Genomic DNA, 16,404 nt, shown 5'->3' on the forward strand with positions numbered 1-16,404 from the left:
ATGATACATTCCGTCGTTACTATATCCAATCTCCACCAAACTTGACAGGATGACCAAGGGTCACATGATGAAGGTTGTAGCGAATTCATTTGCCCCAGCCCTCCCCAACGGGGTTTTCTTTGTCAAGGGGGTTTTTCCCCGCCAATGGGGTTGCGTGTTGAGGTGTATTTCCATGTTAAGATAGCTTTATCATGGCGTATTCTTCAAGGATGCTTCTAACAACAAAACGAATAATGGCATACTATTAATGTTAATACAAAACAAAATGAAAACAAATAATATCCCACCTCACCAAGGGAGCTCCTGTATGCCAGAGCTCCTGTATCCAAAAGGAGGATGAACGGAACAAACGCCGTGTTAACGTTTATAAATAGCTTATCATGCCGTTTTTGTGGGAGCAACGGCCTACCAGAAATAAAAATACTCTAAACAGCAAACACGTATGATTACCTTCTTAAATAGTCGCTAATGCTGTTTAACATGAAACTGAAAGGAATTTGGAGGAATCCAGACATCAGTCTATGCTTATCACGTGGACAAACACCCCCAATCAAAGATCTACTGTAGTCTACACTACCGGTCAAAAGTTTTAGAACACCTCAAATTTTCCAGTTTTTATTGAAATTTATGCAGTTTAATGTCTCAATGTACTCTGAAATTAAGCATAGAACAAATAAACAATTGGAGATAAAAACGAAATCATAGAATCATTTTGTTTAACAAAATTTAATTTAAATTTTTGACTCAGCAAAGTAGCCCCTTTTGCAGATATAACCGCCGAACACACTCGTGGCATTCTTTCTACAATGGAAATCAAATATTGTTCGGGAAGTTCTTCCCAACACTGTTACAGAGGTTCCCACAAATGTGTTGCACTTGTAGGTTGCTTTGCTTTCACCCTTCTGTCCAGTTAATCCCAAACCAGCTCGTTGGGGTTTAAGTCTGGAGATTGTGCTGGCCATTCCATGATTTGAAGCCTACCATCTTGTTCTTTTCCTCGAAGGTAGTTTTGACATAGCCTGGAGGTGTGTTTAGGGTCATTATCTTGCTGTAGTATAAACCCCTGACCAACTAGGCGTATACCAGAGGGTATTGCATGGCGCTGCAAAATGCTGTGGTAGCCCTTTTGGTTCAGGGTGCCAGTCACTCTGTGCAAGTCGCCGACTCTGGATCCAGCAAAAGAGCCCCAGACCATCACGCTTCCTCCTCCATGTTTGACAGTTGGTGTCACACACTGAGGAACCATCCTTTCACCGACTCGACGTCGTACCAAAACCCTGCATGATGAACCAAAGATTTCAAATTTTGATTCATTGGTCCATGAGACCTTCTTCCAGTCTTCAGTAGTCCACTGGCGGTGCTTCATGGCCCAGGCTAGCCTCTTTTTCTAATTTTGCCATCTTAGCAATGGCTTTATTACTGCCACTCGACCTGTCAAACCTGCAGCTCGAAGTCTTCTCTTCACAGTTGAAACTGAGACTAGCTTACTTCGACCAGTGTTAAGCTGTGCTTGAAGCTGTTGTCCTGTGAGCCGCCTATCGCGCCAGCTGTTGACTCTCAGAAACTTGTCTTCTGATTCTGTTGTGGCTTTGGGTCTGCTAGACCTCTTCCTGTCAGAGTTTCCTCCAGTTTCCAATATACTACTTCCTGCAGTGCAATATTGTCCAAATAATGCTTCGGAGGGTGTAATAACAGTCAGTAACAATACTGCTTTTATACAGACAGGGGGGTTGTAATCAAGTAATCAGCAGAGGTTGGGACACCTGTAGGAATTGTTTGCATCAACTTTCAAGGCTTAATTTAGGCAGCTGCAAGTTGTTAACCAATTACTTGTTCCCTGAAGAAAGCCTTTTTTTTTTTTTTTTTACAATATAACAGTGTAAATTACATTATTTTCCAATTTTTGCTAACCTAAACTTTTTTTTAAACCTCGAGCAGTTTACTGCTTACCTTTGTACCATTTCAGGTTATTCACTGTACATTAAACTGCGTAAATTTCAATAGAAACTGGAAAAATTGAGGCGTTCTAAAACTTTTGACCGGTGGTGTATATACTCCACAAAGGTTAATAATACGACGCTTCCTGCCGCTAACGTTGAGTTCTTCCAAGGCGTTTTTTGTGGCGTTTTTCCAAAGCCGCTTCACATTACAAAAGTAATACCAACACTTATAATAATAGCATAATATTAATGACTAGCCGAAACCCGTGGAGCATCCACGGAAGGGAGGATGTGGTGTATGGATAGAGTGTACCATTATGGATGGCATAGGGGAGCGCTCATGGGATCTTCTTCTTCCGTTAAGCTCCAATTTTTTCTCTTTAAGTTAAGTCCAATCAGTCCTCTCTGCTCGAAGTGCTCAGGCCATGCCTTCCCGCTCTCATACTTTTATTTCCGTTCGGTGTAGAAATAGATTGACATATTGTTCGTGTTTTCAGCTTGTTATCTTTAAGCTTCCTTACGTCTCGCCACCTGCTACACCTCTCTGAGTTACGAGGATTTATGCAACGCACCCCGAGTATCGCAACGTCACTCCATTTAACTTTATTAAAATGACGATAAAGACGTGAAACCCGTGGAACATCCACGGAAGGGAGGATGTGGTGTATGGATAGAGTGTACCATTATGGATGGCATAGGGGAGCGCTCATGGGATCTTCTTCTTCCGTTAAGCTCCAATTTTTTCTCTTTAAGTTAAGTCCAATCAGTCCTCTCTGCTCGAAGTGCTCAGGCCATGCCTTCCCGCTCTCATACTTTTATTGCCGTTCGGTGTAGAAAGGGATTGACATATCGTTCGTCTGTTTCAGCTCGTTATCTTTAAGCTTCCTTACGTCTCGCCACCTGCTACACCTCTCTGAGTTACGAGGATTTATGCAACGCACCCCGAGTATCGCAACGTCACTCCATTTAACTTTATTAAAATGACGATAAAGACGTTTCCTTATATATCCGAATTTAAAATGTTCAAGGGAATAAAAAGACCATTTGGTTCACACCACCCATGTTCACACCACTCGACTGTCCAATCAGCGGACGGCTCGCTTCGCCTTCGCCCAGCAGACGCCAATACGATGGTGTCGTAAGATGGCGTCGTATCGGCAGTTAATCGGATGCTTTTGGGCCCCAACGTCGGCTAATTCAGATTTTTCGAGTATGGCTGTACGTGATAAACAAAGAGCACGGTTCGTAGATCGTAAATCCATTAGTGCCGTGGGCATCGGGTCACTGGGTGCGGCATAAAAGGGATAACAAAGTCGAGTCCTTACGCTATTATTATATAGATATTACGAAACAATATCCCCACTCCCCAAGGGGTTTAGTGATTCGCGATATTGGCCCCCAACACCCTTACGGAAGTGAATTTTATTATCAGGAATTTAGAATAGTGAGGCATGGTCTCATGTTTAAAATGACCTGATCTAACATAAGTAATAGTGCAGTAATAATAATTGTCAATAACAATAAGGATAATAACATGATCCCCTGCCGCTCCCAGAGTGAGCGAGTGTACTAATGTTGTGAAAATACTGTAACTCCTGGGTGCACACGAGGTGTAGTGGCATCAGGGGTATATCGCAGGTGGTTCCTGACTTTAAATGTGCCATCTGCACAGGTAAACAAGTGGAACCAGTCAGAGTGGAAAGATTAGTTGATGGGCACATATCCCTGGAACGTGTATTGTGTAGATAAATGTTGTTACCTTGGTGATATGATTGGTGCAGGTGGTGGTGCAGAGGTAGCAGTGATTGCAAGAATTAGAAGTGGTTGGAAGAAGTTTAGGGAGTTGTTACCCCTGTTGACGTCAATGGGGATCTCTCTCCAACGAAAGGGAAAACTTTGTGCAGCTTGCGTTGGAAGCGAGATGTTGTACGGCAGTGAAACCAGGGCAATCAAAAAGGAGGATGAACGGAGGTGTGAAAGAAATTAAATGAGAATGGTGAGATGGATGTGTCATGTGACACTGAAGGATAGGAAACCAAATGTGGAATGAAGAGTTAGGTTAGGTATAGAAAGCATTCGTGAGGTTATGTGTAAGTGACTTCCAAGCCTCATTGTATAATGTGTGTCTAATAAAGTACGAATACATTGTGCAACACATTCTGCATGTGTCTTAAAGTGAAAACAAAATAATGATTAAGCAGTACAAAAAAAATGATGCATTTATTGCAGAAACAAAATACAGCCATCTCCACCTTTTACAGACACCTGTGTATTCAAGCAAAAGTGTCCCGACATGGCAGGTTTCCTTTCATCACAGCAAAGGGAATTTATTTACCCAAAACATTTACATCTATATTACAGTACAGTCTGACCCCGCTATTCACGGTTCAGCTATTCACGGGTTCCGCATATTCGCGGTTGATAAAATGCGACCAGTTTCTCTATTCGCGGAAAAGTGTCCCGCAAATTCGCGGGTTTTTTTTCTATTTGCGGGCGTGTCTCGCGAATTCGCGGTTTTTGGGGGTTGCAAAAACATTTTTTTTCACGAGCCGCTAGCTTGACACATTTATAAAACCCATCTTTCAACAGCCATGCACAAAGTAGCTGGATATACGCCAAAAAAACATCTTATACGAGCCGCAAGCATGATCTGCTTCTACATTCACTGCTGTGTGCTTCACGTTTTCATTGGCCTTCGCGGATTATCGTCAACATTCGCGGGATTTTCAGAATTCGCGGATTATCGTCGACGTTCACAAGATTTGCCTTATAATTTGCGGATTTTGCCTCACCATTCGCGGTTCTCGATATTCATGGATTTTCGCGATTCGGGAACTAACATCCTCTTTTTCCATTGAAACAATGCCCCGCCATTCTTGGTTTCGCAATTCGCGGCATTTTCCACGAATGTATCCCCCGCGAATAGCAGGGTCCGACTGTACTTCATAAATTAATATAGCATGTTCCAGATTTTAGTTTTTTTTCCAAGTATTATTTGCTCATAGGGAAAAATTCTACAAAGGCAGTTTTCAACTTTTCATCCAAATAACTGCATTAGTCATATTGTGCAAAGCCTTCCCTATTTGAGGTCAGTCAAGCTATTTCAGAACTTCCAACATTCGAGGCTGAGAATAATCCTTTTTTCATCACAGTTTACAGGAACAGCCATTATTCTGGGGGGGGAAAGCATAACGGTGTGAAATATTTTTAAATGCGAGAGCGAGAGCTGTCTACTGGAAGTACAGTGCAACTGGGACATGGTCTCACTATCACATGCGAGAAGTACGATTAGTAGGGTCAATATACGAAAAAAACTCACCTCACCCCAAAACAATTGATACAAAAGGTTTTTCAATGGATTCTGGTACCATTGGGCATGCTAAATAACATACTAAAAATCTAGTAACATCTGACTTCTGGAAAGGGGTCATTTTCAAGATGGCGTCCAAGATGGCCGCTGGGAGCTTAAAATGGCCATATCTCAATTATTATTCAACCTAGAAAGGTGGTTTTGGTGTCTAACCCTGGGTTTTAGGGCCCAAGGAATCCAATTGAATCAATAAAATTACCATCAGTTAATTATTTATTGACAAGTCCAAGATGGCATCCCAAGGTGACATCCTCATCCACTAAAATGGCTCTGTCGAATAGTAGTCAACCTATGCAACCAACAGACTCATATTCATGCACATTCACACCTTCCTGAGCCACAACACCAGTGACAATGTTCCTTAATGAAGAGTCTGGCGAGAAAGGTGAGCATCCTACAAGTTTTGAACTGATCTCCTCCAGGTCAGCAGCATCCCTTTTCATCCTTGACTCCGTCAAATCCTTGTGCTGTTCAGATGTCGTGTATGACAGGTTTGTGAACTCCTGCATTGCGATATTGTACTCTGATGTTATGGGGCTTGACATGGCCCAAAGGGCTCTCTGCTCTTCAGACATCCACTTCCGTGTGTCAGACCTCCAGTGGTCATTTCTTTTGGAAATGTCAAAAAAATATGGATTTTGTTTATGCATATATGTACCAAATAATATACTTATTCCTTTTGAGATGAAAATAAATTGTTTGTCAGATTTTTCAGTCCCCCCCTCCCCCCCTCCCCCCTCCCCAATATAAAATAGTCTGTCCCTTGCCATAACCTCTCAAGCTTTGTACAAACCTTTGTCTGTAATGATCACTGAATACTGTGGACTGGAGTCACAGGTGGCAGTGGTGTAGACACATTACACTCTTATCTCCAATCTGAAACACACACTTGGCTCATTAGCTGGTGAGTCTGAGGATGACGATGAATAGTGACTAACTGTATAAGACAACAAATGCCTAATGGGCTGGTAAACCTGGCTTACTCGATTACCTGATTACTTTGTGCTTATTTAAGTAATTTTGATGATTCCCTGGGTGCCTTAAACCTAGGTATAGACACTGAAAATATCTCTCTAGGTTGACTAATATTCGACAGAGCCATTTTAGTGGATCAGGATGTCACCTTGGGATGCCATCTTGGACTTGTCAATAAATAATTAACTGATGGTAATTTTATTGATTCAATTGGCTTCCTTGGGCCCTAAAACCTAGGGTTAGACACCAAAACCACCTTTCTAGGTTGAATAATAATTGAGATATGGCCATTTTAAGCTCCCAGCGGCCATCTTGGACGCCATCTTGAAAATGACCCCTTTCCGGAAGTCAGATGTTACTAGATTTTTAGTATGTTATTTAGCATGCATGCCCAATGGTACCAGAATACATTGAAAAACCTTTTGTATCAATTTCTTTGGGGTTCAACCATATATTGACCCCTCTAGATGCAGCCGGACAAAGTACAAAATACAATGAAACTGGGCCTCAATCCTTATAGGTGGTCCGCTTTAGTAAGGACAAAATGGCCAAAAAATTTGTCTGTGTCTGCTGGTTCAGGGTAATTATGCATTGACACACATCCATTTTTCAAATGTCCTGACAAAGTCGGTGCCTGCTGATGGCAGAGTCCTTCAGAAGACAACGATTATTTTAACGGCGTCACACTTCCATGTTTTTTTCCAAGAATATTGGCACGTCAACATTCTCTCCTGCAAGAGCAGCTTTCTTTGCAGTTATGACATCCACTGCAGTTGAAAATGCTCTTTCAGTCGGCAATGACTTGGCTGGGATGCCGAGGTACATCCTGGCTACCTTTGAAAGTAAAGGAAATGAGTGCTCATGAGATCTCCACCAAGAAAGTGGATTTTTAGAGAGAGGGATGCATGGCTCAGCCCTGTATCTTTTAATCTCCTTGTCGACCCTCTCAAACAGCGACTGTGAAGTGTCGAAATTAGCAACAAATACATCTCCGAAGAGATCTTCCAATGCAGCCTTTTTCACGGGAGGCTCATCAACCATATCCGTTTCAGCTGGTATGGTCTTTGTCTCATCCGTGGAAAGCTTGACTGATTGAGGTGGGAGATCAGAGGTTGACAGCACTTTACGAGGTGCTGGCTTCATTCGTGTTGACCGAGACTGAAAAAAATAATTAGACATGTTACACTACACATATTCCACAGAATGCCGTGGCATAAATCATTCACTCAGATCCAAATAACACAACAGGAAATGTTACCTCATTGAGCTTTGCGGTCTCTCGGACCAAGAAAGCATACACTTGGCTCCTCGATGGATCATCCTGATGTGGAAGAGACTTGAATCTAGGATCCAAGGCACAAGTCAGCAAAAGAAATTGCAGAGTCTCCTTGTCACAATACTGTTTGTCAATGTCCCCAGCAATGGCTTCCTTAACTGCCCTCACAAGAGCCGTATCACCGTGATGAACCTCCATTGCGCTCATAATGTGCCATTTCATTGGAAGGATCAATGATATGATGGGAGGTGATATTTCATCGCACAAAATGGTTGTAATGGTTTTCATTGGCTTCAGCACCTTCATGATCTCTTTGGCATCTGATATATTATCTTCTGATATATTGATTAGATTTTTCTCTTTCTGTCGAATCTCCAAGCTCATAAGAGTTGCCGCCACTGCAGACTGCTGTTCCAGATACCTTTCTACCATATTATACTGGCTATTCCAGTGTGTCAGAACATCTTGACTGAACTTGTGCTTGGGAAGCTGCAAAAGATCCTGTTTTGACTTGAGCATGGCAGCGGCATTTGAACTCCGACAGAAAAAAGACACAACCTGACGGATCCTGCCAAGTAGACGTGACATTTGAGGAACTTTCATTCCCTTCTGTGTTGCTGTATTAACTGTATGGGCAAAGCACTTTATGTGTGGCTTTAGCCCGACCTCCTGAATTGCGATGTCCATGTTACGATTATTATCCGTAACGACAGGAAGTAACGTATGGGGTCTCTCAAGTTGCCATTTTTCTACGGCATCAGCCAATATATCAGCGATGTTTTTTGCAGTGTGAGACTCGTGCAGTGGCCTTGTTTGAAGAGCAAAGTCTCTCAAGCACCATTCTTGATCAATGTAGTGAGCCAAGATTGTAATGTAGCACTCTGTGGCCCTCAGTGTCCATCTGTCTGCAGTGATGGCCACACATATTGCTTCTTCCAATCTCATTTTCACAAACTGCTTTGTTTTCAAGTGCAGCTCCTGGATGACCTTGTGCGAAAAATGCGCCGCTGATGGGATGGTGTAGCGCGGTTCAAGAATTTGAATCAGATTCCTGAAGCCAGGTTCATAAATAGTTGAGAATGGGTGCATTCCACTGCAAATAAACACTCCGATAGCCTTTGTAATAGCCTCAGCCCGTTGTGATGTTGAGTGCAGTGGCGATGTGAAAACCTCAGCAAGTGTAAACTGACCAAAATCTGTTGGCCATGGCATTGTGGATGTGTTACTGGCATCTGTGTTGGTGGCAGGACTGGCATTGGTGTTGGTGGCATGACTGGCATTGGTGTTGGTGGCAGTGTTACAATCCTTCTTGAGAGATGAGTACTTTTTATCTGTAGCAGTGACAATTGGATGCTGCGGATGGTGCCTTTTCAAGTGTGATATCATGTTAGTTGTATTTCCACCTGGGTAGCTAACGGAGATTGAACAGTGTTTGCAAACAGTCCTAGACTTGTTGATTTTCCTTACTTCATTCTCATATACAACTGGAAATCCAAAATGTTTCCAAACGGCAGACTTGAAATACGTAGGTGGTGCCTCCAACTCGGCTTTCACATTCCAGCCAGAACTTCTCAACTGAGATGTCGTAGTCAAAGGCCGAGTAATTCGCAAACTAGTAACATACACAAAAAGCTTGCATCAGAAATGATAATCTGCATATTCTAATATATCCGAATGTGTTCATCGTATGAAATTGATGCAATCATTTGGATTTTTTACTCTAATGGGAAAATTCACCGAGGCAAAGGAGCCTAACAGTAATGCCACCTATTGTTAATAAATAACGCATATTGCAACCACTACACAAGAGATACAATGATGATCTTCCTGACATGTTTTGATCAGTTTGCATCCGATTCCAAATGGAAACCTATGAAACTTGGGATTTGCATATTCATGCAAGTTTGTGATGGAGCTTCTACAAAGTCGAGTCTCACCGTAATTTTAAGAATGATGCTCACATAATAATCAATCATATCTATGAATATCAGGATTGAATTCAGTAAAATAAATGTCAAACTTCAAGCAAGTAGCAGAATGGGAGACAGCTATGTCAATTACTCTTAAAATGTCTCGTTCATTACCGTGAAAACGTCTCGTTCATTACCGTGAAAACGACTCGTTCATTACCGTGAAAACGTCTCGTTCATTACCGTGAAAACGTCTCGTTCATTACCGTGAAAACGTCTCGTACATTACCGTGAAAACGTCTCGTTCATTACCGTGAAAACGTCTCGTTCATTACCTTGAAAACGTCTCGTTCATTACCTTGAAAACGTCTCGTTCATTACCGTGAAAACGTCTCGTACATTACCGTGAAAACGTCTCGTTCATTACCGTGAAAACGTCTCGTTCATTACCGTGAAAACGTCTCGTTCATTACCGTGAAAACGTCTCGTTCATTACCATGAAAACGCCACGTTCATTACCGTGAAAACATCTCGTTCATTACCGTGAAAACGCCACGTTCATTACCGTGAAAACGTCTCGTTCATTACCGTGAAAACGTCTCGTTCATTACCGTGAAAACGTCTCGTTCATTACCGTGAAAACGTCTCGTTCATTACCGTGAAAACGTCTCGTTCATTACCGTGAAAACGTCTCGTACATTACCGTGAAAACGTCTCGTTAATTACCGTGAAAACGTCTCGTTCATTACCGTGAAAACGTCTCCTTCATTACCGTGAAAACGTCTCGTTCATTACCGTGAAAACGTCTCGTTCATTACCGTGAAAACGTCTCGTTCATTACCGTGAAAACGTCTCGTTCATTACCGTGAAAACGTTTCGTTCATTACCGTGAAAACGTCTCGTACATTACCGTGAAAACGTCTCGTACATTACCGTGAAAACGTCTCGTACATTACCGTGAAAACGTCTCGTTAATTACCGTGAAAACGTCTCGTTAATTACCGTGAAAACGTCTCGTTCATTACCGTGAAAACGTCTCGTTCATTACCGTGAAAACGTCCCGTTCATTACCGTGAAAACGTCTCGTTCATTACCGTGAAAACGTCTCGTTCATTACCGTGAAAACGTCTCGTTCATTACCGTGAAAACGTCTCGTTCATTACCGTGAAAACGTCTCGTTCATTACCGTGAAAACGTCTCGTTCATTACCGTGAAAACGTCTCGTTCATTACCGTGAAAACGTCTCGTTCATTACCGTGAAAACGTCTCGTTCATTACCGTGAAAACGTCCCGTTCATTACCGTGAAAACGTCCCGTTCATTACCGTGAAAACGCCTCGTTCATTAACGTAAAAACGTCTCGTTCATTAACGTAAAAACGTCTCGTTCATTACCGTGAAAACGTCTCGTTCATTACCGTGAAAACGTCTCGTTCATTACCGTGAAAACGTCTCGTTCATTAACGTGAAAACGTCTCATTCATTACCGTGAAAACGTCTCGTTCATTACCGTGAAAACATCTCGTTCATTACCGTGAAAACGTCTTTCATTACCGTGAAAACGTCTCGTTCATTACCGTGAAAACGTCTCGTTCATTACCGTGAAAACGTCTCGTTATTTACCGTGAAAACGTCTCGTTCATTACCGTGAAAACGTCTCGTTCATTACCGTGAAAACGTCTCGTTCATTACCGTGAAAACGTCTCGTTCATTACCGTGAAAACGTCTCGTTCATTACCGTGAAAACGTCTCGTTCATTACCGTGAAAACGTCTCGTTCATTACCGTGAAAACGTCCCGTTCATTACCGTGAAAACGTCCCGTTCATTACCGTGAAAACGCCTCGTTCATTAACGTAAAAACGTCTCGTTCATTAACGTAAAAACGTCTCGTTCATTACCGTGAAAACGTCTCGTTCATTACCGTGAAAACGTCTCGTTCATTACCGTGAAAACGTCTCGTTCATTAACGTGAAAACGTCTCATTCATTACCGTGAAAACGTCTCGTTCATTACCGTGAAAACATCTCGTTCATTACCGTGAAAACGTCTTTCATTACCGTGAAAACGTCTCGTTCATTACCGTGAAAACGTCTCGTTCATTACCGTGAAAACGTCTCGTTATTTACCGTGAAAACATCTCGTTCATCACCGTGAAAACGTCTCGTTAATTACTGTGAAAACGTCTCGTTAATTACCGTGAAAACGTCTCGTTCATTACTCTGAAAACGTCTCGTTCATTACCGTGAAAACGTCTCGTTCATCACCGTGAAAACGTCTCGTTCATTACCGTGAAAACGTCTCGTTCATTACCGTGAAAACGTCTCGTTCATTACCGTGAAAACGCCTCTTTCATTACCGTGAAAACGTCTCGTTCATTCCCGTGAAAACGTCTCGTTCATTACCGTGAAAACGTCTCGTTCATTATCGTGAAAACGTCTCGTTCATTACCGTGAAAACATCTCGTTCATTATCGTTCAAAAGTATTGTTCATTACCGATAAAACGTCTTGTTCATTACCATCAAAAAGTATTGTTCATTACCGTCAAAACGTCGTGTTCATCACCGTCAAAACGTCGTGTTCATCACTGTCAAAACGTCGTGTTCATCACCGTCAAAACGTCTTGTTCATCACCGTCAAAACGTCTTGTTCATTACCGTCAAAACGTCTTGTTCATTACCGTCAAAACGTCTTGTTCATTACCGTCAAAACGTCTTGTTCATTTCCGTCAAAACGTCTTGTTCATTACCGTTAAAACGTCTTGTTCATTACCGTTAAAACGTCTCGTTCAATACCGTGAAAACGTCTGGTTCATTACCGTTAAAACGTCGTTCATTTTCTTTAAAAAGTCTTGTTCGTTACCGTTAAAACGTCTTGTTCATTTCTGTTAAAACGTCTCGTTCATTGCCGTTAAAACGTCTTGTTCATTACCGTTAAAAAGTCTTGTTCATTACTGTTAAAACGACTTCTGCATTACCGAGAAAACATCTTGTTCATTACTGTTAAAACGACTTGTTCATTACCATGAAAATGTCTGGTTCATTACCCTGAAAATGTCTGGGTCATTACCCTGAAAATGTCTGGTTCATTACCCTGAAAATGTCTGGGTCATTAACCTGAAAATGTCTGGGTCATTATCCTGAAAATGTCTGGTTCATTATCCTGAAAATGTCTGGTTCATTACCCTGAAAATGTCTGGTTCATTACCCTGAAAATGTCTGGTTCATTACCCTGAAAATGTCTGGGTCATTACCCTGAAAATGTCTGGGTCATTACCATGAAAATGTCTGGTTCATTACCCTGAAAATGTCTGGGTCATTACCCTGAAAATGTCTGGTTCATTATCCTGAAAATGTCTGGTTCATTATCCTGAACATGTCTGGTTCATTACCCTGAAAATGTCTGGTTCATTACTGTTAAAACGTCTTGTTCATTACCGTTAAAAAGTCGTTTTCATTACCGTTAAAATGTCTCGTCTTTAAAACATCGAAGTATGAATAACTGTTCTTCCAGATACTGAAACTCACATTTAAATTTTTTATTGATCTTGCCTTATTTTCCATTTCATATATGCAGCAGAGCAAATAATTTCCCAATTTTGAATACAGCGTTATTCTCTAACGGTTAAAACACAACGTTATACCTTTTCATTACTGTTAAAAAGTCTTTTCCACCTTTTTCAAGTGAAAGTATTTTTGTGCAATATCTGCACAAAAAGTCTAAGCAAGACAAAGAATAATAGGGTGAAAAATGTTATCTGCACACCCTCATTTTGGATGATTGGATACATCTAAACTTCATAAACCTCAGTCAAGAGGCCTGTGATGTAACTTAAGTATATTTTTGTATCATATTGTTACGGAATCCGGGGGACGGCACTCCCGTTAGCAAGGGGGTGGGGGGTCAATCCCCTTGTCCTGTAAAGCTGGCCGTCTCCGCCGGTCCTGGAAGTATGACGTCACTGATGGCCGATGGTACGTAGGGTCGTAAGCCCAATTAGTCTTAGTACCTAAGTATTACCACCGGCCGTCAGCGAGGAAATACTCCCGCCCATGCCGCAGCGTAATTAATGGATTGCGCCGAGCGAAGCGAACTGCGGCGCGGGCCGTTAACAATGACTAAACCTGATTGCGAAGCGGTTCAGTCAAAATCGTGCCACAGGTACTCAATCGGGAAATCACTAAAGCGATCGGATGAGAAAGAAACGAAAGTAAGGAGGAACAGGTATTTATTACTATTATTTACACAACCAAAGAAACCAAAGGAGAAGCAAAGAAACAAAAGTAATTTACAGAAGACACAGGGCAATTCTTAAACAGGCTTAACTTATTCCCAGGGACAAGACAAAACAAGGCAAACTCACGTACACTAATGGGGAATTGCAGGCAGGAATGAATGGCTGGATGAGAAGGTGGGACCACAGGGCTGGAAGGATGAGGTTCAGGTCCGTGCAGAATGGCAGGCCTGGAGGTGAGCGGCCGCCGACTCCCCGCACTCTGGTTCACACGGCAGGATTGCTTGCGGCAGCGCGTCAAAGGTTCACGTGGTAGGGGCTGTTTGAAGCAGCGTCTCTCTCTCGTACCTCACTCCACAGAACTCCGAACTTGGTCAACACTCAAGCGCCTCCCTTCACAGAACTGCTTGGTTCGTGCTCCCTCACTCATCTGCATAAGCAGTCCCTCACTCCTCCTTTTATTGCCCTCCCCGAAATCAAGCCGCGGGCTAGGAGGGCACGCCTACCGGGTCGCTCACCGCGGTGCTGATTGGCTGTTCGGGCTGGCTGACTCCACCTCTGATGACGATGAGGTGCCACGCCCCCCTTCTTCTCCGAGATGAGCACATGGCAATGGCGGCTTGCAGGAATGGAAAACCACTCGCACCCTTTTTGAAAAGAACGAAAGGGATCTATCTTATTTGATTGATGCAACGCAGATTCAACTATGGGAAACATGGCCTTACCTGAAACACAGAATAATGATATAACTACGAAAGGGCCTATGATTTGCTACGTGTTGCAATGTGGATTAACTAAGGTGCGATTATTTCATTTAACAGCCAATTAAGGGGAAATGTACACAGGGGTTTATTTATAAGGAAATTTAATACTAAATTTACATGTGAATGTTCTAAAAACCACAACACAGCACCCTCATTCCTCACGGCACGTCTCGGGCCGAAAAACTTTAACTTTACGTGACACGCAGGTGTAATACCCTCTACTATTAACCTGACCCTGAGTGCGACAGTTTTAAAACACAATTAAATATGTCCCGCTACTACGTTGCATCCTACCTAACAGATTCACACGCAGAGCTAACCGAATTGCGGAATTGTTTTCAAACTAAACATTTAGCCGGTGGGGAGCATTATTTACAAGTGACGTTATTACATTATTTACAAAGCGCAACCCAGGACCTGTCATTTTTCTTTGGGAAACAAAAAGAAAAAGAACCCTGTGGGAGGGAGGAGAGAGCATGCACTGCATCGATACACCACCTCACATGCCCAGGGATGCCAAATTTTATTGCAATGCATCCCCAAGCATGCAAGCACCAAAGCACCAATCATAAGCACCAATAATAAGCACCAATAAAACAACTGATGGTCTTCTTGCTTGTCAGCTCCCTCTGCTGGCTGTCGTTCTTGATGTTGTTGTTCTTCTGGCTTGCTGCCTATTTGCACATAATAAAAAGGCACAACACGCGTCCATTTTTATTTATGGCACACAGAAGCCAACTATGGGTGGTCCACCTGTGGGGCAAAATGGGGCCACCTCTCCGTGGTCCGCAAGCAACTTTCTTGGGCCATTGTGGCCGTTCCCAGCAGAGGGGTCATGCTACAAACGCGTGGTCCATAAGTGGTGCTCAGCCACAGAACCGTGGTCCATAAGGTGGTGCATGGCCGCAAGACATGCGGTCCATAAAGTGGTGCATCGATCCAGGCAGTGGGGGCTCCGGCACACAAATGCGGCTCCCGCACGCTCTCCCTCAGTGCCCAGAGAGCACGTTCCATGGGAGGGGGGGGGGGGGGGGGAGGAAGACAAAGCAGGTAAAGGCAATGCAGAGTGAGGTGCGCACGGAGATCGAGCGGAGAAAGCTCGTCCCTAACGTACGCCACCCCACCTGTCACCTACTCTACCGTTGCCCCTTACCCCGTATTTACAAAACAATTTACAATTCGTCTCTATCGTCACGTCTTCCCCATATCTCCCCTAATACCAAATTCGTTACCACAATCCCTCTATCCCAATTTGCCATCATCCAATTCATCATCAATCCCTCTTAAGGAAGAAGAGATGGAACAACTAGCACAATGTCACACCCACGTCATGATGCGTCTCACATTTCCAAAACATTTTTTTTTTTTTTTTTGTGTATGCAGAGTCAAGGCTCGTGAAAGAGCTAACATTTATCAAACAAACAAATCAAACAAACAAGTAAACAAAGTATACAAAAGTGGGAGCGGTCGACAAGACAGGGAGAGAAGGGGAGGAAGCACACAAACACAACATTTGAGGGCAGGGACATCGGGAGATGTGTGGGAGGCAGAGGGCCTGGGGGGAGGCAGGATAGGTATAAAACGCAAGGACACCAAGGACTTCCAGGAAAGAAGACAAAAGTCACCTCAAAAAAGTGGATTTGGGGTGAAATTAGCAGGGGTAGAAAAGATCAAGGCTTTGGATTGGGGAAGACAAGAGATGGTGGTGAACAGCCGTTCCAAAGACCTAGAGGGAGGAGTGGGATTGAAGAGAGTGAGGGAGTTTGTTCCAGAGGCGGGAGAAAAGAGGAATGAAGGAGTGAAGGTGAGCAGAGAGTCTTGATTTTGGCAGTTTAACCATAAGAGGGTTGCAGGCAGATCTTGTGCGACCTGCAGGAGCATGGCATGGTGCGGAGCATTTGCACAAAAAAAAAAACAACCATGGCATGGTGTGGAGTT

At 43.0% G+C, this 16,404-nt stretch overlaps 1 protein-coding gene across 1 annotated transcript in view; it reads right to left on the bottom strand.

Annotated features, from left to right (window-relative positions):
- Positions 1-6,672: 6,672 nt before the first annotated feature.
- LOC137416938 (E3 SUMO-protein ligase ZBED1) overlaps positions 6,673-16,404 on the bottom strand; it is a 38,621-nt gene continuing 28,889 nt past the window's right edge. Inside the window, exons 4-5 of the mRNA XM_068102639.2 lie at positions 7,544-9,173; positions 6,673-7,443 (exon numbers count right to left, since the gene is read on the bottom strand). Of these exons, the coding sequence (XP_067958740.2) occupies positions 6,967-7,443; positions 7,544-9,173 (2,107 nt within the window). The 3' untranslated portion in view covers positions 6,673-6,966. The remainder of the gene's footprint in view (positions 7,444-7,543; positions 9,174-16,404) is intronic.

This window comes from Myxine glutinosa, chromosome 1, assembly GCF_964187855.1.
Source record: "Myxine glutinosa chromosome 1, kmMyxGlut1.1, whole genome shotgun sequence".
NCBI classification, from domain to species: Eukaryota; Metazoa; Chordata; class Myxini; order Myxiniformes; family Myxinidae; genus Myxine; species Myxine glutinosa.